The 18,587-nt window shown below is 43.7% G+C and overlaps 1 protein-coding gene across 1 annotated transcript in view; it reads right to left on the bottom strand.

Annotated features, from left to right (window-relative positions):
* tbc1d12b (TBC1 domain family, member 12b) overlaps positions 1-18,587 on the bottom strand; it is a 73,509-nt gene that overhangs the window by 52,597 nt on the left and 2,325 nt on the right. Inside the window, exon 2 of the mRNA XM_063220794.1 lies at positions 16,394-16,505. Within this exon, the coding sequence (XP_063076864.1) occupies positions 16,394-16,505 (112 nt within the window). The remainder of the gene's footprint in view (positions 1-16,393; positions 16,506-18,587) is intronic.

Raw genomic sequence — 18,587 nt, 5'->3', positions numbered from 1 at the left:
ACACACACACACACAAATAATGTTTCAGGTCCAGGACAGCCTAAGGAAAGGTAATGTATGATATGACAGTTAGATGTACACAGACACACAATATAATAAAAATGGATACACAACACAACACCCAAAATGGCACACGACATTAAGACACTAACACAAGATAGCATCCACAAGTCAATAGTAATTTCCAACCCTCAAACAACATGTCTGGACACTTAAAGGGACATTTCATCCATTTGTGGAAATATGTGATTTTCCCTTCATTGCGTCTTTCTTTCCCGTGTTGGGTGAGTTTGGTGATATCACTCCTAGCTCCAACCTAGCCTGTTGTCATTGAACTGGATGGGACCAGCTTTATCCAGGGTTCCCACACATTTTTCATGAACGAATTCAAGCACTTTTCAAGCAACTTCAAGCACCAAATTTTCAGTTTTCCAGTTTAATAGGTCACAGGAAGGGGGTGTGGGGGTCCTCCTCTAGAAAAAATGTTTTGCAATTTGCTGCATTCTAATAAAAAATCTGAGGTAGTGAGATGTCAGATGGGATTTGCCATTCGACACCCTAAAATTTATGCACCTGAACAATTTATTTCTATTATTTGGCTTACCGAGTTTGACTTGACACAAATTTCAAGCATTTTCAAGCACTTCACAAAAAATGCAAGCATTTTCACAACCTTGAAAACACTTCATTGAAATTCAAGCATTTTCAAGGAATTCAAGCACCAGTGGGAACGCTGTTTATCATTGAACCGAATAGAGGTGCAACTAGGGATGCAAATTATCGATTAATTCATTAAGCTTAATCATTAGTTGATAGCCTTATCGATCGACTTACGATTAATTGATAAGCGGCGTTTCCCCCCCAAAATCTCAATGTTTCTTGAAAAAAAAATACTAAATCTAAAAAAAATGTAATAAAACGTTTAGATAAAATACCACATTTAAATAAATTCTATTTCAATTCTTCAATCCAAGTGATTTACATTTTCCCACTATTCACACCACTCTTCTCATGCCCATTTCACCTGGGTCTCTTGTCAGTTGAATTGTCGATTAATTGTGATTAATGTTTTTTAATCGATTAACACATTGATCGATTAAAGTCGATTAATCGATTAATCGTTTGCATCCCTAGTGCAACCGATAGATCAGCCGCCGATCATGATCAGCCGATATTGGCACAAAGTCCTTGATCGGCAATTAGCATAAAGCGATGTGGCGCAGTGCGCTACGACACTGTACCATATGCGGGCGCCCCTGGTTCGAGTTCGGGCCGGGTCAGTGCGCTATGACACTGTACCACAGGGCTATTCAATTAGAATTTCATCTGGGCCACATTTCGAAACCAAGAACTGCCGTCGGGCCACCCATTTTCAGACATCACGACCACTGAAATGACACTTAAAATCAGTAGTCCACAAACAAATTTTAAACATGTTCCTCTAACCTAAAAACTTGACCACATTGAATGTGAATGTATAAGACAAGCAGAAGATTCACAAGCAAATAATGTGTTGTACTGCAGTAACAAAACTGAAATGTATACTGCTTCAGTTGGGGGCCATGCCTGGGCCGCATGTGGACTGCATCTGGGCCGCATGTGGCCCTCGGGCCTCCAATTGAATAGTCCTGCTGTACCATATGCGGGCGACCCGGGTTCGAGTTCGGGCCGGGTCATTTCCCAAGTCTACTTCCAGTCACCTCCTCAACTATCCATTCCTGTCTAAATAAAGGCTAAAAAGCCCCAAAAAAAAACATTTAAAAAGGGTAGTGCATGTGTGCGCATGTATGTGCGTCAGCGCGCACGCACCCAAGAAGAATTAAATGGTAGTCAGTGTGAGTGATTGTGTGTGTGCATGTGTGTGTGCGTGTGTGTGTGTGTGTGTGTGTGTGTGTGTGTGTGTGTGTGTGTGTGTGTGTGTGTGTGTGTGTGTGTGTGTGTGTGTGTGTGGTAGTCTTCCAGTGAGTCTGTATGTCTGTGCGTGCACTCGTTTCGAGTTCAAGTTAGTACAATGTACTGTAGCTGGTATATCGAAATATATAAATATATCGAAAACGTATCATTATCACGATATCAAGAATGGCGATATGCTTATCGCAAATATGAATTAGTTAGCTAAATTACCAGGGTCACACTTCAATTTCTAAGACACACATACACAAATAATGATAATAAACACACACCTGTAGTGTAACTTGTAAATGAAAGTACTCTATTTATCTGTTCTCCGCTAATATTGCACAGTCTTAGGATCAGCTGGTGTTGACGTTTCATGGTCGGCGCATGCCCAATGGCGGTTTGTAGGATTAGGGCAGTCATGGGTGAGCGGTTAGGGCGTCAGACTTGCATCCCAGAGGTTGCCGGTTCGACTCCCGACCCGCCAGGTTGGTGGGGGGAGTAATCAACCAGTGCTCTCCCCCATCCTCCTCCATGACTGAGGTACCCTGAGCATGGTAACGTCCCACCGCACTGCTCCCCATGAGGCGCCACTGAGGGCTGCCCCCTTGCACGGGTGAGGCATAAATGCAATTTCGTTGTGTGCAGTGTGCAGTGTTCACTTGTGTGCTGTGGAGTGCTGTGTCACAATGACAATGGGAGTTGGAGTTTCCCAATGGGGCTTTCACTTTCTTTCATTATATGACATGTAGGAGGGCTTTACAGAACACCGGCTCTCTGCGCTGCGTGTCTCGGGCACGTGGTGGGACATCAGCTGACTGTAGTGGAATGGAGAATGGAGTGGAGACCAGCCCTGACTCACACTACTAACTAGGAAATGTCTCATGGGCTCAAGACATGCTGCTGCTGTGTGTGTGTGTGTGTGTGTGTGTGTGTGTGTGTGTGTGTGTGTGTGTGTGTGTGTGTGTGTGTGTGTGTGTGTGTGTGTGTGTGTGTGTGTGTGTGTGTGTGTGTGTGTGTGTGTGTGTGTGTGTGTGTGTGTATGTGTGTGTGTGTATGTGTGTGTGTGTGTACTCCCTCTCTCTCTCTCTCTCCCTCCTCTCCTACAACACAGACACACTCTTTTTGTTACAGACAGACAAACACAGACACACACAAGCAAACTCACACTCTCCAACTCTGTTCCCCCCTCTCTCTCATCTAAAAGATGCCACTTCATCTGTAGACAGTAGTGAGTGAGTCAATGTGGGCTGCCTCTTCTCCCCTGGCAGTAGTGTATGATTGACAGCTGCATTCAAGAGAGGCTGATATCTTATTTCCATTGCCAAGCACTTGCCATCTGCAAGCACTGCAATTAGACATCACACACACACATACACACACACACACACACACACACACACGCACACGCACACGCACACGCACACGCACACGCACACGCACACGCACACACACACGCACACACACACGCACACACACACACCAGTGTTTCCCATACATTGAGGAAACTATGGCGGCCCGCCATAGTTTAAATTTGGCCGCCATAGTTTACGAAAATGTAAAAAAAAAAAAAAAAATTTTTTTTTTTTTTTTTTTTTTTTTTTTTAAACGATATCCGTTTTTGTTAAAAACGATTTGAATTACGATTTTGAATTTCCTTCGCATTTTCCTCCTGGAGTAAATACATCCTATAGACTCTGTATTGGTTAGATAAGTAGTCCCACGGTAACACAGAATGAGGGGAAAGCATTAGGAAGTGACCGTAAGGGTATTACAGTTGATTCATGTGTGCACACGTGTAACATCGGGTGAGTAACAGAACATGTGCGCAACGATGCGTTATGACACGCCGATATGCGAGGATCTTCGTCCAAATCGCTAGTCGCATGCATCATCGCTAACTGCGTTTACATCGCGTGCCGCGTGTAAGGGAAATGTTAGTTGTTGACATGTATGGAATTCACTTCAATTTGTGCTGTTTCTTGCTTCAGTTGTGGACAAAACGATTGGCCAAACTCACAATAGAAAGCCTTTGCTGTGCTACTGTCCCAGAGAGCTGAAAAAAAAAACCTTCATAGAAGAAGTCACACTTAACAGGGGTGTTAACCAATCCAATGAGTTCTCTCATTGCTCTCTCTGTCTCTCTCTGTCTCTCTGTCTCTGTCTCTGTCTCTCTCTCTCTCTCTCTCTCTCTCTCTCTCTCTCTCTCTCTCTCTCTCTCCCTCTCTCTCTCATAGTAGCCTACTATTTACCCATAACAAATGGTGAATTTCTGAGCCCTTTTTAATTTGTAGCCTATACCACTGAAGGCATGATAATGCTTCATCATATTTTAGAAATAGGGCCTATGTGCCTTTTATATACCAAATGTTTATCATTTTGAAATTGTTTCAGTTGTTTATGACTTGTGTATGACTGAAATTATCTCTGCATACTATCAGTGGCTGCATTGCTTTGTAAAGATAGGCTATTCAACACACTTTAAAAACACACTGAAAAGATACGGCCATAGTAGCCTACTGAAAACATTTTGTTCATAATAATGGTGATTAATAAATGGTGGTCTTAAATTTTCATACTGACATCCTTGAATTTGACTTGGTAGATCACGGCAGACCATCAACTTCAAAAGTAGATCTTGGTTAAAAAAAGGTTGGGCACCCCTGCTATAGAGAGAACCACAAGTGCTTGAAAGACCGGGATCAAAAGCCTAGTCAAGTTGTTGTAGTTTACTTGGGTTTGGGAGCAATATAAAAAACCTTCAGAGAAGGGACAGTTGGGATGAGTTTACTAACACTCCCTAGGCTTTGTTTTACAGTTGTAATGAGTTTGGTGACAGACCTTCATTGACACAGCAGAGGAGACATCGGGCTGCATATAGAAATTAATGTGTAATGAATGTGAATATAGACATAAATGTGTAATATGTTGTTCAGCCCTTTTAATGGGAGGAATTTGGAAAAAACTGGCCCTGTGACCAGCACCCCTCATGTAGAATGTGTACGCCTACAGATATGTGTGGGGGAAAAGGCATAGCCTACCCTCTAAGACCCTTTTTGTCTATGCGTTAACAATTTCACAGTGCTCTTAAATTCTTATCTCTGCTCCTATTTTGTTTTATTATTGTTTCCCAGACCCCTGCATGAGGGACGAATGAAACTGTGTTGTAAACAGAAATTATTCACTGTACTGCATTTTTTGACAATGACAATGTACTACTATTATACAAGTCATGGGTAAAATCTTATGTAGCCTTATTTCTCTAAATATAAATGGCTGAAATACTGTATAGGCCCAGGCCTACAGTTTCTCCATGCGCCAATGTCATACTGTAGTCATTGTTTTGCCGTTTTGCATTTACGCTGCAAGAATACAACCCCCCCCCCCCCCCCACCCCCCACACCCCCCCCCCCCCCCCCCCCCCCCCCCCCCCCCCCCCCCCCCCCCCCCCACCCCCCCCCCCCCCCCCCCCCCCCCCCCCCCCCCCCCCCCCCCCCCCCCCCCCCCCCCCCGAAAAAAAGGGCCCGTGTGAGAAGACCCCCCCCCCCCCCCCCACCCCCCCCCCCCCCCGGACAAAATAAACCCCGGCTGCCCCCATAGTTTCCAAAATTTCTGTGGGAAACACTGCACACACACACACACACACACACACAGGCAAACACACACAGGCAAACACACACACAGGCAAACACACACACGGGCAAACACACACACACACACACAGCGTGCACATGCGCACAAACAGAGAACGCACGCACGCACGCACGCACGCACGCACGCATGCACGCACACCAGATTACAGCGTATACTAGAGCGGATGCGGTCTAAGTATTAGTCACCAGACACTTGGGAGTGCCACCAATTTTCCACTGAAAATATATAGAAATATATAGAAATATATAGAAATTTTCCAGTGAAAATATATAGAAATATATAGAAATATATAGAAATTTTCCAGTGAAAATATAGGAATAGAGCTAGCTTGTAACTTTCAGTGGAAATGTTTCCATATGCAAGAACAGAGCCGTGTTAGAAAGTAACATTAAGAAGTTTTTTGCCTTCGTTCTTCATACTACAGGTTTGAAGCAGAATTGTCTACAGAGAAAATCAGGGGTGATAGTGAAAAAAAAACCTGAGCCTGAACTTGCCCTGCTCTAACGACGACGACAAGATACTGCATAGTGACGTAACGTAGGCCTATTTTGACACATTATTCAAACATTTAATAGCCTGTGTATGACTATTATTCAAACCTGATAGTAGAAGAAAACCCTGAACCTGTAACACTTTCTGAGATAAGAATAACCTAATGGCTAATTATTATCCATGTTATTATTTTTGCGAACTCTGTCAAGCCTGAAATCAGGCATGGAGCCTGAATACTATCAGCCCTGGAAAATGCTTTGCTTCTCCAAAAGTTTCTTAGCAATGCTACACCCTATGGAGGAAGGCAGAACAAATTCAGGTGTGCAGATCATACAAATTCAGGTGCGCAGATCATACAAATTCAGGTGTGCAGATCATACAAATTCAGGTGTGCAGATCATACAAATTCAGGTGTGCAGATCATACCGTTACAAAAAAAAAAAAGACCTATGAATATACCAGTGGCCCATAGAGCTTGAAAGTGACGTCACTTCCCCTGATTTCATGGGACCTCAACTGCGTTTTAGCCGAAAATCGTATCATGTAATCCAATGGCAGTATTAAAATGATATTTCGACCCCCTTCGAGTTGTGACACAAGCTCCACATATGTTGTTTCTGATATTTTTGTTTAATTTTTCGTACCCCTAAATTCTTTAGAAAGCTGTGTTTCTTCACATTTTTCATGCAGACGGCCACGTAACAAAACATTGATACTTCTGGATGAATAATCTTTATCTAGCCTCTTAAACAGCATATCTGTAGCCCAGCGCATGTAATGACTGAGATCGTAAGATATTTACTCGCTACCATGTTGTTAGATGGTCAGCTTAGGTCCCGTGAAATGCGGAACTAAGGGGCGGGACTTTCAAGCTCTATTCAACGTCAACAGAATGTGCATTAAATATCCTGGATATGAAGCTTACAGCCTACTACTTATTTCTATTATATTTGGGAAGATACAGAGTTTAAGACCTTATATGAGCACAGAAACCCTGAAGCGACCTACAGTGTGTGTGTGTGTGTGTGTGTGTGTGTGTGTGTGTGTGTGTGTGTGTGTGTGTGTGTGTGTGTGTGTGTGTGTGTGTGTGTGTCTTGTTCACTTGTTCAGGAGGTTATGTGGACTGGTCTACCCTCTGCTCTGGCTTAGGTTATGGAAGTGTAACCTGACTCTCGTCAGATCTGCGTTGATATGAAGTTGACGAACCAACAGTATTGCTGGGTGGCATCACATTCCCCTATGCATTGTATCTGGAAGTAGGAATTAAGGCTTTAGAGATGACTAAAAAAAAACAGGAAAGAAGATGTGATGTAAGGATAGACAGATATGTATCGGTCCGATATCGGGGCGATGTTTGCATATTTTAAGTGTATCTGTATCAGCTGATACGCGTGTGGTTTTGGCCAATACGCAATATTTATTATTTTATTTCATTTGGGTTTTTTTAAAAGCACCAATACACTTTATTTTTTATTACTTGATTGTTAGACATCAATTGATTGTTAGAGTGGGTGTTTAAATGTTACAAGTTCTACCTCAATTTGATTATGTTAAAGGAATGTTTGTTTTTAACATGAGACCTGGAATATTTGTCATTCTTTAACCCATATTGGCCCCAAATATCGGGGATCGGAAATCGAGTATCGGCCAACGGTGATGAAAATAAAAAAATCGGTATCGCATCGGCCATTAAAAAACCTGTATAGGTCGACCCCTAATATGATGTGAGCCCTAAAGGGACACTGTGCAGGAAATGGTCAAAAAAGGTACTGCAACTATGCTGCTTACTGGGCTTACTGGGCTGCCCATTACCAAATTTGATCTTTACATGAAAGTTTACTGAGTAATAAACAAATATTTTCTAGTATGGTCCAAGTAGAGTCATTTTTCAGCTAAAAATGTGTATTTCTCGAAAATCAAAATGGTGGACATGGAGGTGATCCACCTTGTCATGTACAAAGAGTGCAGTTTTCCCAGTCATAATGAATGCTCACAATTTGATGGTGGTGGTAAGTATAGGCCTACATGAAAAAGGTAACATTTGTGAATGGGCATCATGAATACTGGAAATAAACAACTAAAAATCTCACACAGTGTCCATTTAAATAATTATAAATGGTCCACCCCCCCGGCCCTGCTGTTGCTCCAACGGTAGGGCACTGGGCTGCTACGCTGGCGACCTGGGTTCGATTCCGGTCCGGGTCCTTTGCCGATCCTTCCCCACATCTCTCTCTCCCCACTCGTTTCCTATCTCGTTCTTCACTGTCCTATCGCAATAAAGGTTAAAAGCCCCAAAAATACTAAAAAAAAAAAATTTTAAAAACAGTTCTCCCTGACCATAACTGTAGCAGGGACGCTTGTTGTATGCATAATATTTACTACTAGGGCTGCACGATTGTGGAAAAAAATCATAATCACGATTAGGGCTGCACAATTAATCGTAAAATAATCAAAAATAGTGATAAAATAGTGAAATCGAACTCATGATTTTAATCGTGATTTAATCATGGCAATAGTGACCTACTTTTGAGAGCGTCCTTGAAGCCAGAACATACTGACAGGCTGGTGTTTCTGGACAGAAATCTGTCCACTTAAGTTTCATGCTATTGCCTTTACATAATTATTACAATTCATTTTATTTTGCTCATCCCGTATGTAATTCATTCTTGGTTATATTTCATCTTGTTATAATTTTCAAAAAAATCTGCAAAAAATCAATAATCGTGATTAATAATCGTGATTATGATTTTTTTTCCATAATCGTGCAGCCCTAATCACGACTATTTTGGTCAAAATCGTAATCACGATTATTAATCACGATGATTGATTTTTTGCAGATTTTTTTGAAAATTATAACAAGATGAAACATAACCAAGAATGAACTATATACGGGGTGAGCAAAATAAAAATAATTGTAATAATTATGTAAAGGCAATAGCATGAAACTTAGGTGGACAGATTTCTGGCCAGAAACACCAGCCTGTCAGTATGTTCTGGCTTCAAGGACGCTCTCAAAAGTAGGTCACTATTGCCACGATTAAATCACGATTAAAATTTCGACTTCGATTTCACTAATTTATCACGATTTTCGATTATTTTCGATTAATTGTACAGCCCTATGTACTCCCCACAGCCAATAATGCATTCCACAATAGCCCACATTCCATAAGGGGCACAGACACACGGTAGACATTTGTTTCCCCCTGTGTACATACTGCTACCACACATCAAAAGCCAAGGTCTCGCAGACCCAGACTCCCCCAGACAACACACACGCATGCACGCACGCACGCACACACGCACAGCTTGACTAGAGCCCTGAACAGCTGCTGTAACAGAAGGTCTCACAGAAGTGTGTGTGTGTGTGTGTGTGTGTGTGTGTGTGTGTGTGTGTGTGTGTGTCTGTGTGTGTGTGTGTGTGTGTGTGTGTGTGTGTGTGTGTGTGTGTGTGTGTGTGTGTGTGTGTGTGTGTGTGTGTGTGTGTGTGCGCGCGCACGTGTGTGTGAATGCTGTCTGCGATAACAAGGGTCAGACAGAGTGGACCAGTGACTGACTACAGATTTATCAGACACAGTTGGATCTGGATGCTTCTATCCTTCTATGTCTTTTTTCATGCAGGCATGTCAATAAAGTCTATTCTATTTTATTCTATCCTTTTCTATTCTATTCTATTCTATTCTATCAAACAGACTTCCTCTCCCCTGGGTGAGCCCATCTACAGGTTATTGGCTACGTTACCTGCAGTCTATTTTATTCTATTCTGCACTGTTCTACTCCATTCTGCACCGTTCTATTCTATTCTGCACTGTTCTATTCTACTCTATTCTATTCTATTCTATTCTGCACCGTTCTATTCTATTCTATTCTATTCTATCATATCCTATTCTATTTTTCTCTGTTCTGTTCTCTTCTATTCTACTCCATTCTATCATATTCTACTCATTCTATTCTATTCTACTCTATCATATTCTACTCGTTCTATTCTATTCTACTCTATTCTATCATATTCTACTCATTCTATTCTATTCTATTCCATTCTATTCTATCTGCTGTCTTCAAGCAGGCTTCAGCTTCCCGTGTGAGCCCCTCTCCTGTAGGTTAACCATTACCTGCAGAGTCCAGTTCTGTCATTAGGTGATGCATTACCTGCCCATGCCCCTCCCCTCCTCACACACACACACACACACACACAAGCATGCACGCTCTCGCGCACACACACACACAAGTACACACACACACGTGCGCGCACATGCACACACACACCGGACACACACACACCGGACATACACGCACACACACACACACACACGCATAAGTACACACACACACACACAAGCACACACACACACAAGCACACCCACACACACTGGACACACACGCACACACAAACAGAGAAACAAATGGCCTTCAAAACATCCCAGAAAAAAACCTAAGACTTTGACAAAGTGGCACTTCACTTTTGTGGCCAGTACAATCAAACGGAGACGCTCACTTCCTGACACACAATAACATCCCTCCCAACTCCCAACTCCCACCACATAACTTAACATCCCTCCCAACACCCAGCACATGCATGCAATGCATGTATGCTTAACGTGTATGCATTTGTCATATGGACCTATCACAGCCAAGTGGGTTACATCAAATTAGTCAGGACTGATGGTGACATCTTGACATTTGACCAATCAGCAGTGGCCTGGAGCCTGTCAAACCTTTATCACTCGGAAGTTGAGATTTGTGTGCCCAATAAAGGGTTAAGCGACTGGGTCACAAAAAGGGTGTGCATGTTTTTCGCAGAGTCTAGCTTCATCCTAAAATGTTCATTCTTATACTATAGAGGCACTTAATAGGGAAGAAAAACACACACTGCCTTCATAGTTCCCAACATAGGGACTGCAGTCAGTTACATGCATGGAATATTCATATTCTAAATAGAATATTGGTGGTAGCAGTATTTGGTTTGTGCACAAGTCATGTAAACTCTTCAATCAATTCTGAATGTGGCCGTATCAGGGGAATATTCCGGTAGCACTCCAACGCTCCTCCACAAGGTGCGGAATATTCCAGATCTTGATTCCAAACAAACACCTATAGTATTCCATCTGAAACAGGAATACTTCCTGCATGCAAGTGCACTCTGTGAGACCAGTTTAAGAAAGGGTTTCTTTTTGCTCTCGCTCAGCCAGCGGTGCTTTCCCACCAAGCCATTGTAAGGAACCGAAACACAGAACTTAGCCCTAACCAGGAAGGTCTCCCTTAGGCCAGCAGATTGTGAGTGTGATCTGGTTCAACTGTGGCCCAGATATGATACGACACGATACAATACAATATCATCAACAACAACATGTATTTATATAGCGTAGTATCACACAACAATAAAGTTGTCTCAACGCTCATCAACACCATTGTCACTTTTCACTGGAATTCATTAAGTATATCTGAGCAAGAAACATTTAAGAACGGCCAAGACAGGGGTGCATTTCTCGAATTGTTAGCCAGTTAGCAACTTGGGTAGTTGTCAATGGGGAATTGCATTAAAAACAGCAAAGTAGCTAACATAGTTAGCAACTACGTCTTCGTGAAATGCACCCCTGATCAGTGCGCCATACCCCAGGGCAGGGCCCTCACAGGGCACAGCCGTTGGTCTACAGTAGTCACATAAAGGTATGTCAGTGGGTAAGCAGTTAGGGCGTCAGACTTGTAGCCAAAAGGCTGCCGATTCGACTCCCGACACGCCAGGTTGGTGGGGGGGGGGGGAGTAATCAACTGGTGCTCTCCCCCATCCTCTTCCATGACTGAGGTACCCTGAGCATGGTACTACCATCCCACCGCACTGCTCCCTTGGGAGAGCCCTTAGGCTACAAGTCTGACGCCCAAAACACTTACTGATGACAGCCCATATGTGGAGAATGTGGTACACCTGGCACCATCTGCAACTCTTTACACCACATAACTATGGCTGAAAACGCCTTGCTCAAACACACCCCAGCAGATGCATACAACAAGGCCTCACTCGCGTGTGCGTGCATGCGTGCGTGCGTGCGTGCGTGGGGGGTGTTATGAAGGTTGATTGCTGTGTCCACTATCATTTCATATGTTCTGTATGTGTTTTCGTTTCATTAAAACACAATGAAAAATGTATCACAAAAACAAAAAAAAACAAGGCCGCACTCATAGGTCACTCCCTCACTCAGTTTTTTTCCCTCCAAACAGAGCAGTAATTAGATGAAACCAACAACCTTCCATTGCCAAGGCAACCCAAAGTTCCACTGATGGATGGATAATGCAATATCTACCTCCACTGGACTATGTATGATTGCTCTCTCTCTCTCTCTCTCTCTCTCTCAGCTCGGTTTACGGAGGAGGCTTGGTTGGTCTCTCTCTCTCTCTCTCTCTCTCTCTCTCTCTCTCTCTCGCTCTCGCTCTCTCTCTCTCTCTCTCTCTCTCTCTCTCTCTCTCTCTCGTATGACATTGGTATTGGCGGTAGTACCAGCCTGCTTAATATATCACTATGACCACCCCACCCAGCCTAGCCTGGCGACGCCATCCTATGTGCTCCACCCAAAGATGTTGGCTCCACACATAGTCTGGCGAAACCCTCCTAGCTCGGTTCGCTCACTGTTTAGCCAATCAGCAAACAGTTGAGAGTGGTGACTCGCGAAGTCCGTTACTGATTGGTTAAGGTAACACTATTCACACTTTTGTTTTGTTATTTGTATGCTTTTGAGACACTACATCATAACGGTCATGCTAATAAAGCACACTATGGGTTTTAATTTGAATTCGGAACTCCAATGAATTTAAATGGCAGAGTAAGATCGGACCACCCTTCACAGAGATTCCTCTTAGCTTTCGCCAGACTGTTTCACGGAGTCAACAGTCAGCTTTTCCCCCAGGCTACACCCACCCACAGGAAATGGGATGGTTTCCAGAGATGGAACAAATTCACTTATGCTAAGTGTCTCTAGCGGAGTGTTTCTCAAAGTGGGGCGTAAGCCCCCCTGGGGGGGTGCGGAGGCATCACAGGGGGGGCGTGTGACATCTGATTTTGGGGTTTTTCCCCAAGGAAATGATTTCCTGTCTCGCCAATAAGTTTAAAGCCCTCACCAACATTATATTATTAATTGTCATGAATTTCGGAAGCATTCAGGCCCTCTGAAGGGGGGAATGATGGAAAAAGTTTGAGAACCACTGCTCTAGCCTAGCGGATACCGACATCAGGGCCGTATAATCCATAAGGGCTCGTGGCACAGGGCCCAGGGGGCACCAACAGGTTACAGACAGTTATGGGGCACCACAAGACACAAACTTTACAAATATTGTTCATAAAGGGAGGGGGCACCCTCAAGGTGTAGATGCCCGGGGACATTGCAGTGTCATAATACGACCAGATGTGTCGCCAGATGTGTCTGACCAAATCCTCCGTTGTGATAGTCATGTGATAGTGACCTCAGTGGCAGGGCCGGGTGGTCCATAAGGCTAGTAGCACAGGGCCCATGGGGCAGCAACAAGTTACAGACAGTTATGGGGCACCACAAGACACAAACTTCCTGATGAAGGCTTCATGCCGAAATGCGTCGAAGTATTTTAATCATGCTATGCCCAACAAAATAAAGGCATTTTAATTACAAAGAAGATGAGTGCCTTGGTATTTCTAAAACCATTTCTTTTTTTAAATCAACCAAGCCTGTCACCAAAGAGCACCATCTTAAAAAACTAGACAGTTCCAGGAAGCACTCCAACTGGACTTCATTCAGAAACTTCACAAATATTTTTCATAAAGGGAGGGGGCACCCACACCCTCAAGGTGTAGATCAGTGTTTCCAACCAGGGGTACGTGTACCACTAGGGGTACGCGAGGACACTGCAGGGGGTACTTGGAAAAATTAAATTTTAACAAATATATGGAGCTTAGTTACATTGGGATGGAGAAAGCGATACAGAACTTGACTTGGGGGGTACTCATGGCACAATGAAAAGGCTTGGGGGTACACAAGACAAAAAAGGTTGGGAAACACTGGTGTAGATGCCCGGGGACATTGCAGTGTCATAATACGACCAGATGTGTTGCCAGATGTGTCTGACCAAATCCTCCGTTGTGATAGTCATGTGACCTCAGTGGCAGGGCCGGGTGGTCCATAAGGGCTGGTGGCACAGGGCCCGGGGGCACCAACAGGTTACAGCCAGTTAGGGGGCACCACAAGACACAAACTTTACAAATATTTTTCATAAAGGAAGGGGGCCCCCTCAAGGTGTAGTGCCCGGGGGCACCGCAATGTCTTCATACGGTCCTGACTGACATCACCCAAGACGATGTCCAAAAAAAAGAAGACAACTTTGGCTTAGAGTCGCAAGCGCACACACCATGCTGTGTAGTATTTTGCCATTTTTTTTAAGCTCAACATTACGCAGCATTATTATGATCATGCAGGAAACTAAAACCCGGCATGGAAGGTGTGGTCAAGCTGTGACCAAAACAAAACAAGGCTACGAGGCTACATGTTGCGTGACGTTAAAGGGACACTGTGCAGGAAATGGTCAAAAAAGGTACTGCAACTATGCTGCTTACTGTAACATTAGTGAATGAGCAGCATGAATTCCGGAAATAAACAACTAAAAATCTCACACAGTGTCCCTTTAAAGGCCGCTTGGCTGCCAATGCTCTCCTCCTTACCTCACACACACACTCCTTAACACTGTTGACTGTTGAATGTTAAATGTTAGTTCGTTTGTACTGTATTTATTATTGACCACTTATTATTACCAGTCCATCACTGTTACCCGTCCTGTCTTGCACTTTATGTCAGTCTGTAAAATATCAGTCTTGTATATGTTTTTGTCCTGGCATGGTATAGAGAGAAAACATAATTTCATTTCCTTGTATGACTTGTGCATATGAAGAAAGTGACAATAAAAGCTGACTTGACTTCTCCTTATCTTTTCCAAGGTTTCCCCCAGCACTTAATAGTTAAAGGCGGCCACCTTGACAAAAAACACCTACCACCTTGACCTGGTCCCCTGAAGAGATAAAAGATTTTGTGCGCTGAATGTAATTTCTAATGTAATCAGGGCTCTAATGTAGCACATGCCAACCGGCCAATGCTGGTAAAGACTCAGTTTGGCCAGTAGAAGAGACAACTTATCAGTCACTTTGAATGACACTGAGTGCATGTTTGGCTAAGATGAACATGTACTAGCCATATTGGCAAGTGATGAAAAAAGTCATTTTTGTAATGCAATTTACATTGCATTTATTAATGTAATGCAATGCAATGAAACGCAATGCAAGTTGCTTCACCAAACCTTTCAGGAATTTCCGTATCATTTTCCAACCAGGGAACCAGGGAAGCTGACAGGGGGGACAAAGGGGTCACTTGTCCCGGGCCCAGGGAGAGAGGGGCCCCAACATTCCAACTGAACTGAACGGATCTCTAGTCTAGACAGACGTAGGGTTGCAGTTTCAATCCCCACCCTTACCAATCCCTTCCGCCCTCCATGGCTGAAGTGTCCATGAGCAAGGCACCTATCCCCCCATTACTCCAGGGACTGCAACCAATACCAACCTGTGATATCTATAAGTCACTTTGGATAAAAGCGTCAGCAAAGTGTAATGTAATGTAATGCAGTGTAATGTGGACTACCAACGTTCTCCATACAACCACTTTGCTCTTTCTGTTTTCCTATGATGTTAATGATGAACAATAACAACTGTTAGATGACGGTTCATGGTCCCACCAGACCCCGGTGAACTGTCCTGAACCAGCACTCTAGTAGGGCTTTCAGGCCGACCAGAACGGAGCCGGAGCCGGTGCCTGCACCAGTTGCGTTCGGCACTAAAGTGCTTACCTGCGAACCGCCCGTGTTCATACCGGGCTCTGAACTTTTCCTGCGCGTGACTGTGTTACCCGGATGAACCTGTTGACGGGCACGCTGTCGTCACAGTTCGCAGAGAAAAACCTAGTATTTTGCGGTTCGCATCGTGAACCAATTTTCCGGTTTGCAAACGCTAATATCTGTGGCGTGAACACAACTACCGGTTCGAGATTAGGTGCGGGAACGGACACCGGCACGGTTCTCAGTCGGCCTGAATGCACTATAGCTGTGACTGACTGACTGACTGACCTGCTTTATGGTTCTTGAGTCTTTGGGGTTCACGTGAATGAATGACCTAATTGGCCGAGAAAAAAAGCGATTGTCGCCAAAAAGCGATGAGTTTGCAGATATGTGACTGACCTGCTGTATGGTTCTCGAGTCTTTGGGGTTCACGTGAATGAATGACCTAATTGGCCGAGAAAAAAGCGATTGTCGCTAAAAAAGCGACGAGTTTGCAGGTATGTGACATGTGACTGACCTGCTGTATGGTTCTGGAGTCCTTGGGGTTGTTCTCTCTGGGCGGCACCTTCCCGAACAGCTTCCAGCCCGGGGCACTCTGTTGCTCACACTGCTTCTTGGAAAACAAGCCCCTGTAGACAGCAGAAGACACAAAAAACGAAATTGACACACTTATTTTTATTGATTTATTTTCTACTTTATTTGACAGGACAGTGTGAGAGGTGGACAAGAGGACGTGAATTGGGAGAGAGACGGGCAAACAAGCCCCTGTAGACAGAAGAAGATACAAAAAACGAAATTGACACACTTTTCTTTCTTTTTCTTTTTTTGGGGGGGTCTTTTTCTACTTTATTTGACAGGACAGTGTGAGAGGTGGACAGGAGGACGTGAATTGGAAGAGAGACGGGGGAGGGGTCGGCAAAGGACCCGGGCCGGATTGAACCCGGGTCAACCGCATGGCAGGAGAGTGCCCCAGCGACGGTTGGCCAAGGCAGGGCTGACACACTTTTTTTTCTTAAAGGAACAGTTCAGTTAATTTCAATATGCTGTTGTATTGCTCACGCTACCCTTGACTTGTCAGTACCCGGTGATGCCACATTTTTCGGCTAAGCCATTTCCGAGGTATGAGCTATTCTAATGGGGGCAGCGTTGGTTTACATTTTTAAAAAATTAACATAGGCCTACTCCAAATATTTTCCCAAAAGGTACAGCTGTTTGCTAGTTGTCTGCTGATGTTGTACAACATTTCGTATGTTTTTGGGAATAAATTAAAAAAAAAATTAAAAATGCAAACAAAGCGCTGCCCCCATTACAATGACCAAGATCTCGGAAAAGGCTGAAGAAGAAGAAAAAAAAAAACTCAGGAACTGACAAGTCCAGGGTAGCGTGAGCATTACAACTGCATGTTGAAATTGACTGAACTGGTCCTTTGACATGATGATTTGATGTCACTGGGGGATGAGAGAAAGGCGGGTTTGACAGCGAGTCGGTGACATACTTTTGGAAACAAGCCCCTGTAGGAGACACAAATGAAACAAGCCCCTGTAGGAGACACAAATGAAATCCGAGACATTTTTTTTTGTCTTGAGTTGATATGAGGATGCATTTTTTCTCGCCGGGGCTTGGGGGTTGGTCGGTGTTAGGGTTGTCGTATCGGATCGGATGGATCGGATCGGCTGCCGATATTGGCAAAAACATGCAGATCGGTATCGGATCGGCATGCACGGAAAAATCCGATCCAGAATTCCGATCCAAGTGAAATAAAATATCTGTATCGGATCGGCAAAAACCTGGAACGGGACATCTCTAGTCGGTGTGTGACATATATTACTTTGGAAGCAAGCCCCTGTAGACATAATTGAAATAGATAGTGTCTGACTCTGCAACACACACTGGTTATAAGCTCCAAGAATAAGCTTGTACTTTATTGTTTAACTAACGGCAACGTTTCCATTCACCATCTTGGGATCTTCCTCAGGCCTCTCTCCTTACACTATCTACTACAATTGTCTGCAGGGTTCCCACACCTTTTCATGAACAAATTCAAGCACTTTTCAAGCGCCAAATTTTCAGTTTCTCAGCACCTTTAGCAGGTAGGTCGTGGGAAGGGGGTGTCCTCCAGAAAATGTTGTGTTTTAAAGATGCAATTTCCTGCATTCTCATCAATTTTAGGGTGTCGGATGGCAAATCCCATCTGACATCTCACTACCTCAGATTTTTGATGTAGCTGCACAATATAAGTTATTTCTATTATTTGGTTTACTGAGTTTGACTTGACACACATTTCAAGCATTTTCAAGCACTTCAACAAAAATTCAAGCATTTTCACAACCTTGGAAACACTTAATTGAAATTCAAGCATTTTCAAGGCATTCAATCACCAGTGGGAACCCTGTGTCTGGCACAGCACACCCTAACTTCAGAACAGCAATGAAATGGACAAATTATGGTTTCCTTGAGACAATGGTTTGATGTCCTTTTTTTTTTACCAGGGAGGGCCTACGTAATAAATACATGTATGACACATGTCACAAGCAATGAGAAAAAGGGTGTGGTTGGTCGGTGGCATACTTCAGGTGTCCATTTAAAAAGGTCACGACCTTTAACATCCTATTGTAAACAGACATGCTACTAAAGCACAGAAGAATATTATAGTAGCAGGCAAATTCTGCGTCAGGATATTACAACCCTCCCTCTCTCTCTTCTGTCCTGTT

The sequence above is a fragment of the Engraulis encrasicolus genome, chromosome 17, assembly GCF_034702125.1.
Source record: "Engraulis encrasicolus isolate BLACKSEA-1 chromosome 17, IST_EnEncr_1.0, whole genome shotgun sequence".
Classification (NCBI taxonomy): domain Eukaryota; kingdom Metazoa; phylum Chordata; class Actinopteri; order Clupeiformes; family Engraulidae; genus Engraulis; species Engraulis encrasicolus.
The sequence above is the reverse complement of the archived record's forward strand: the minus strand, read 5'-3'. Positions and strand labels throughout refer to the sequence as shown.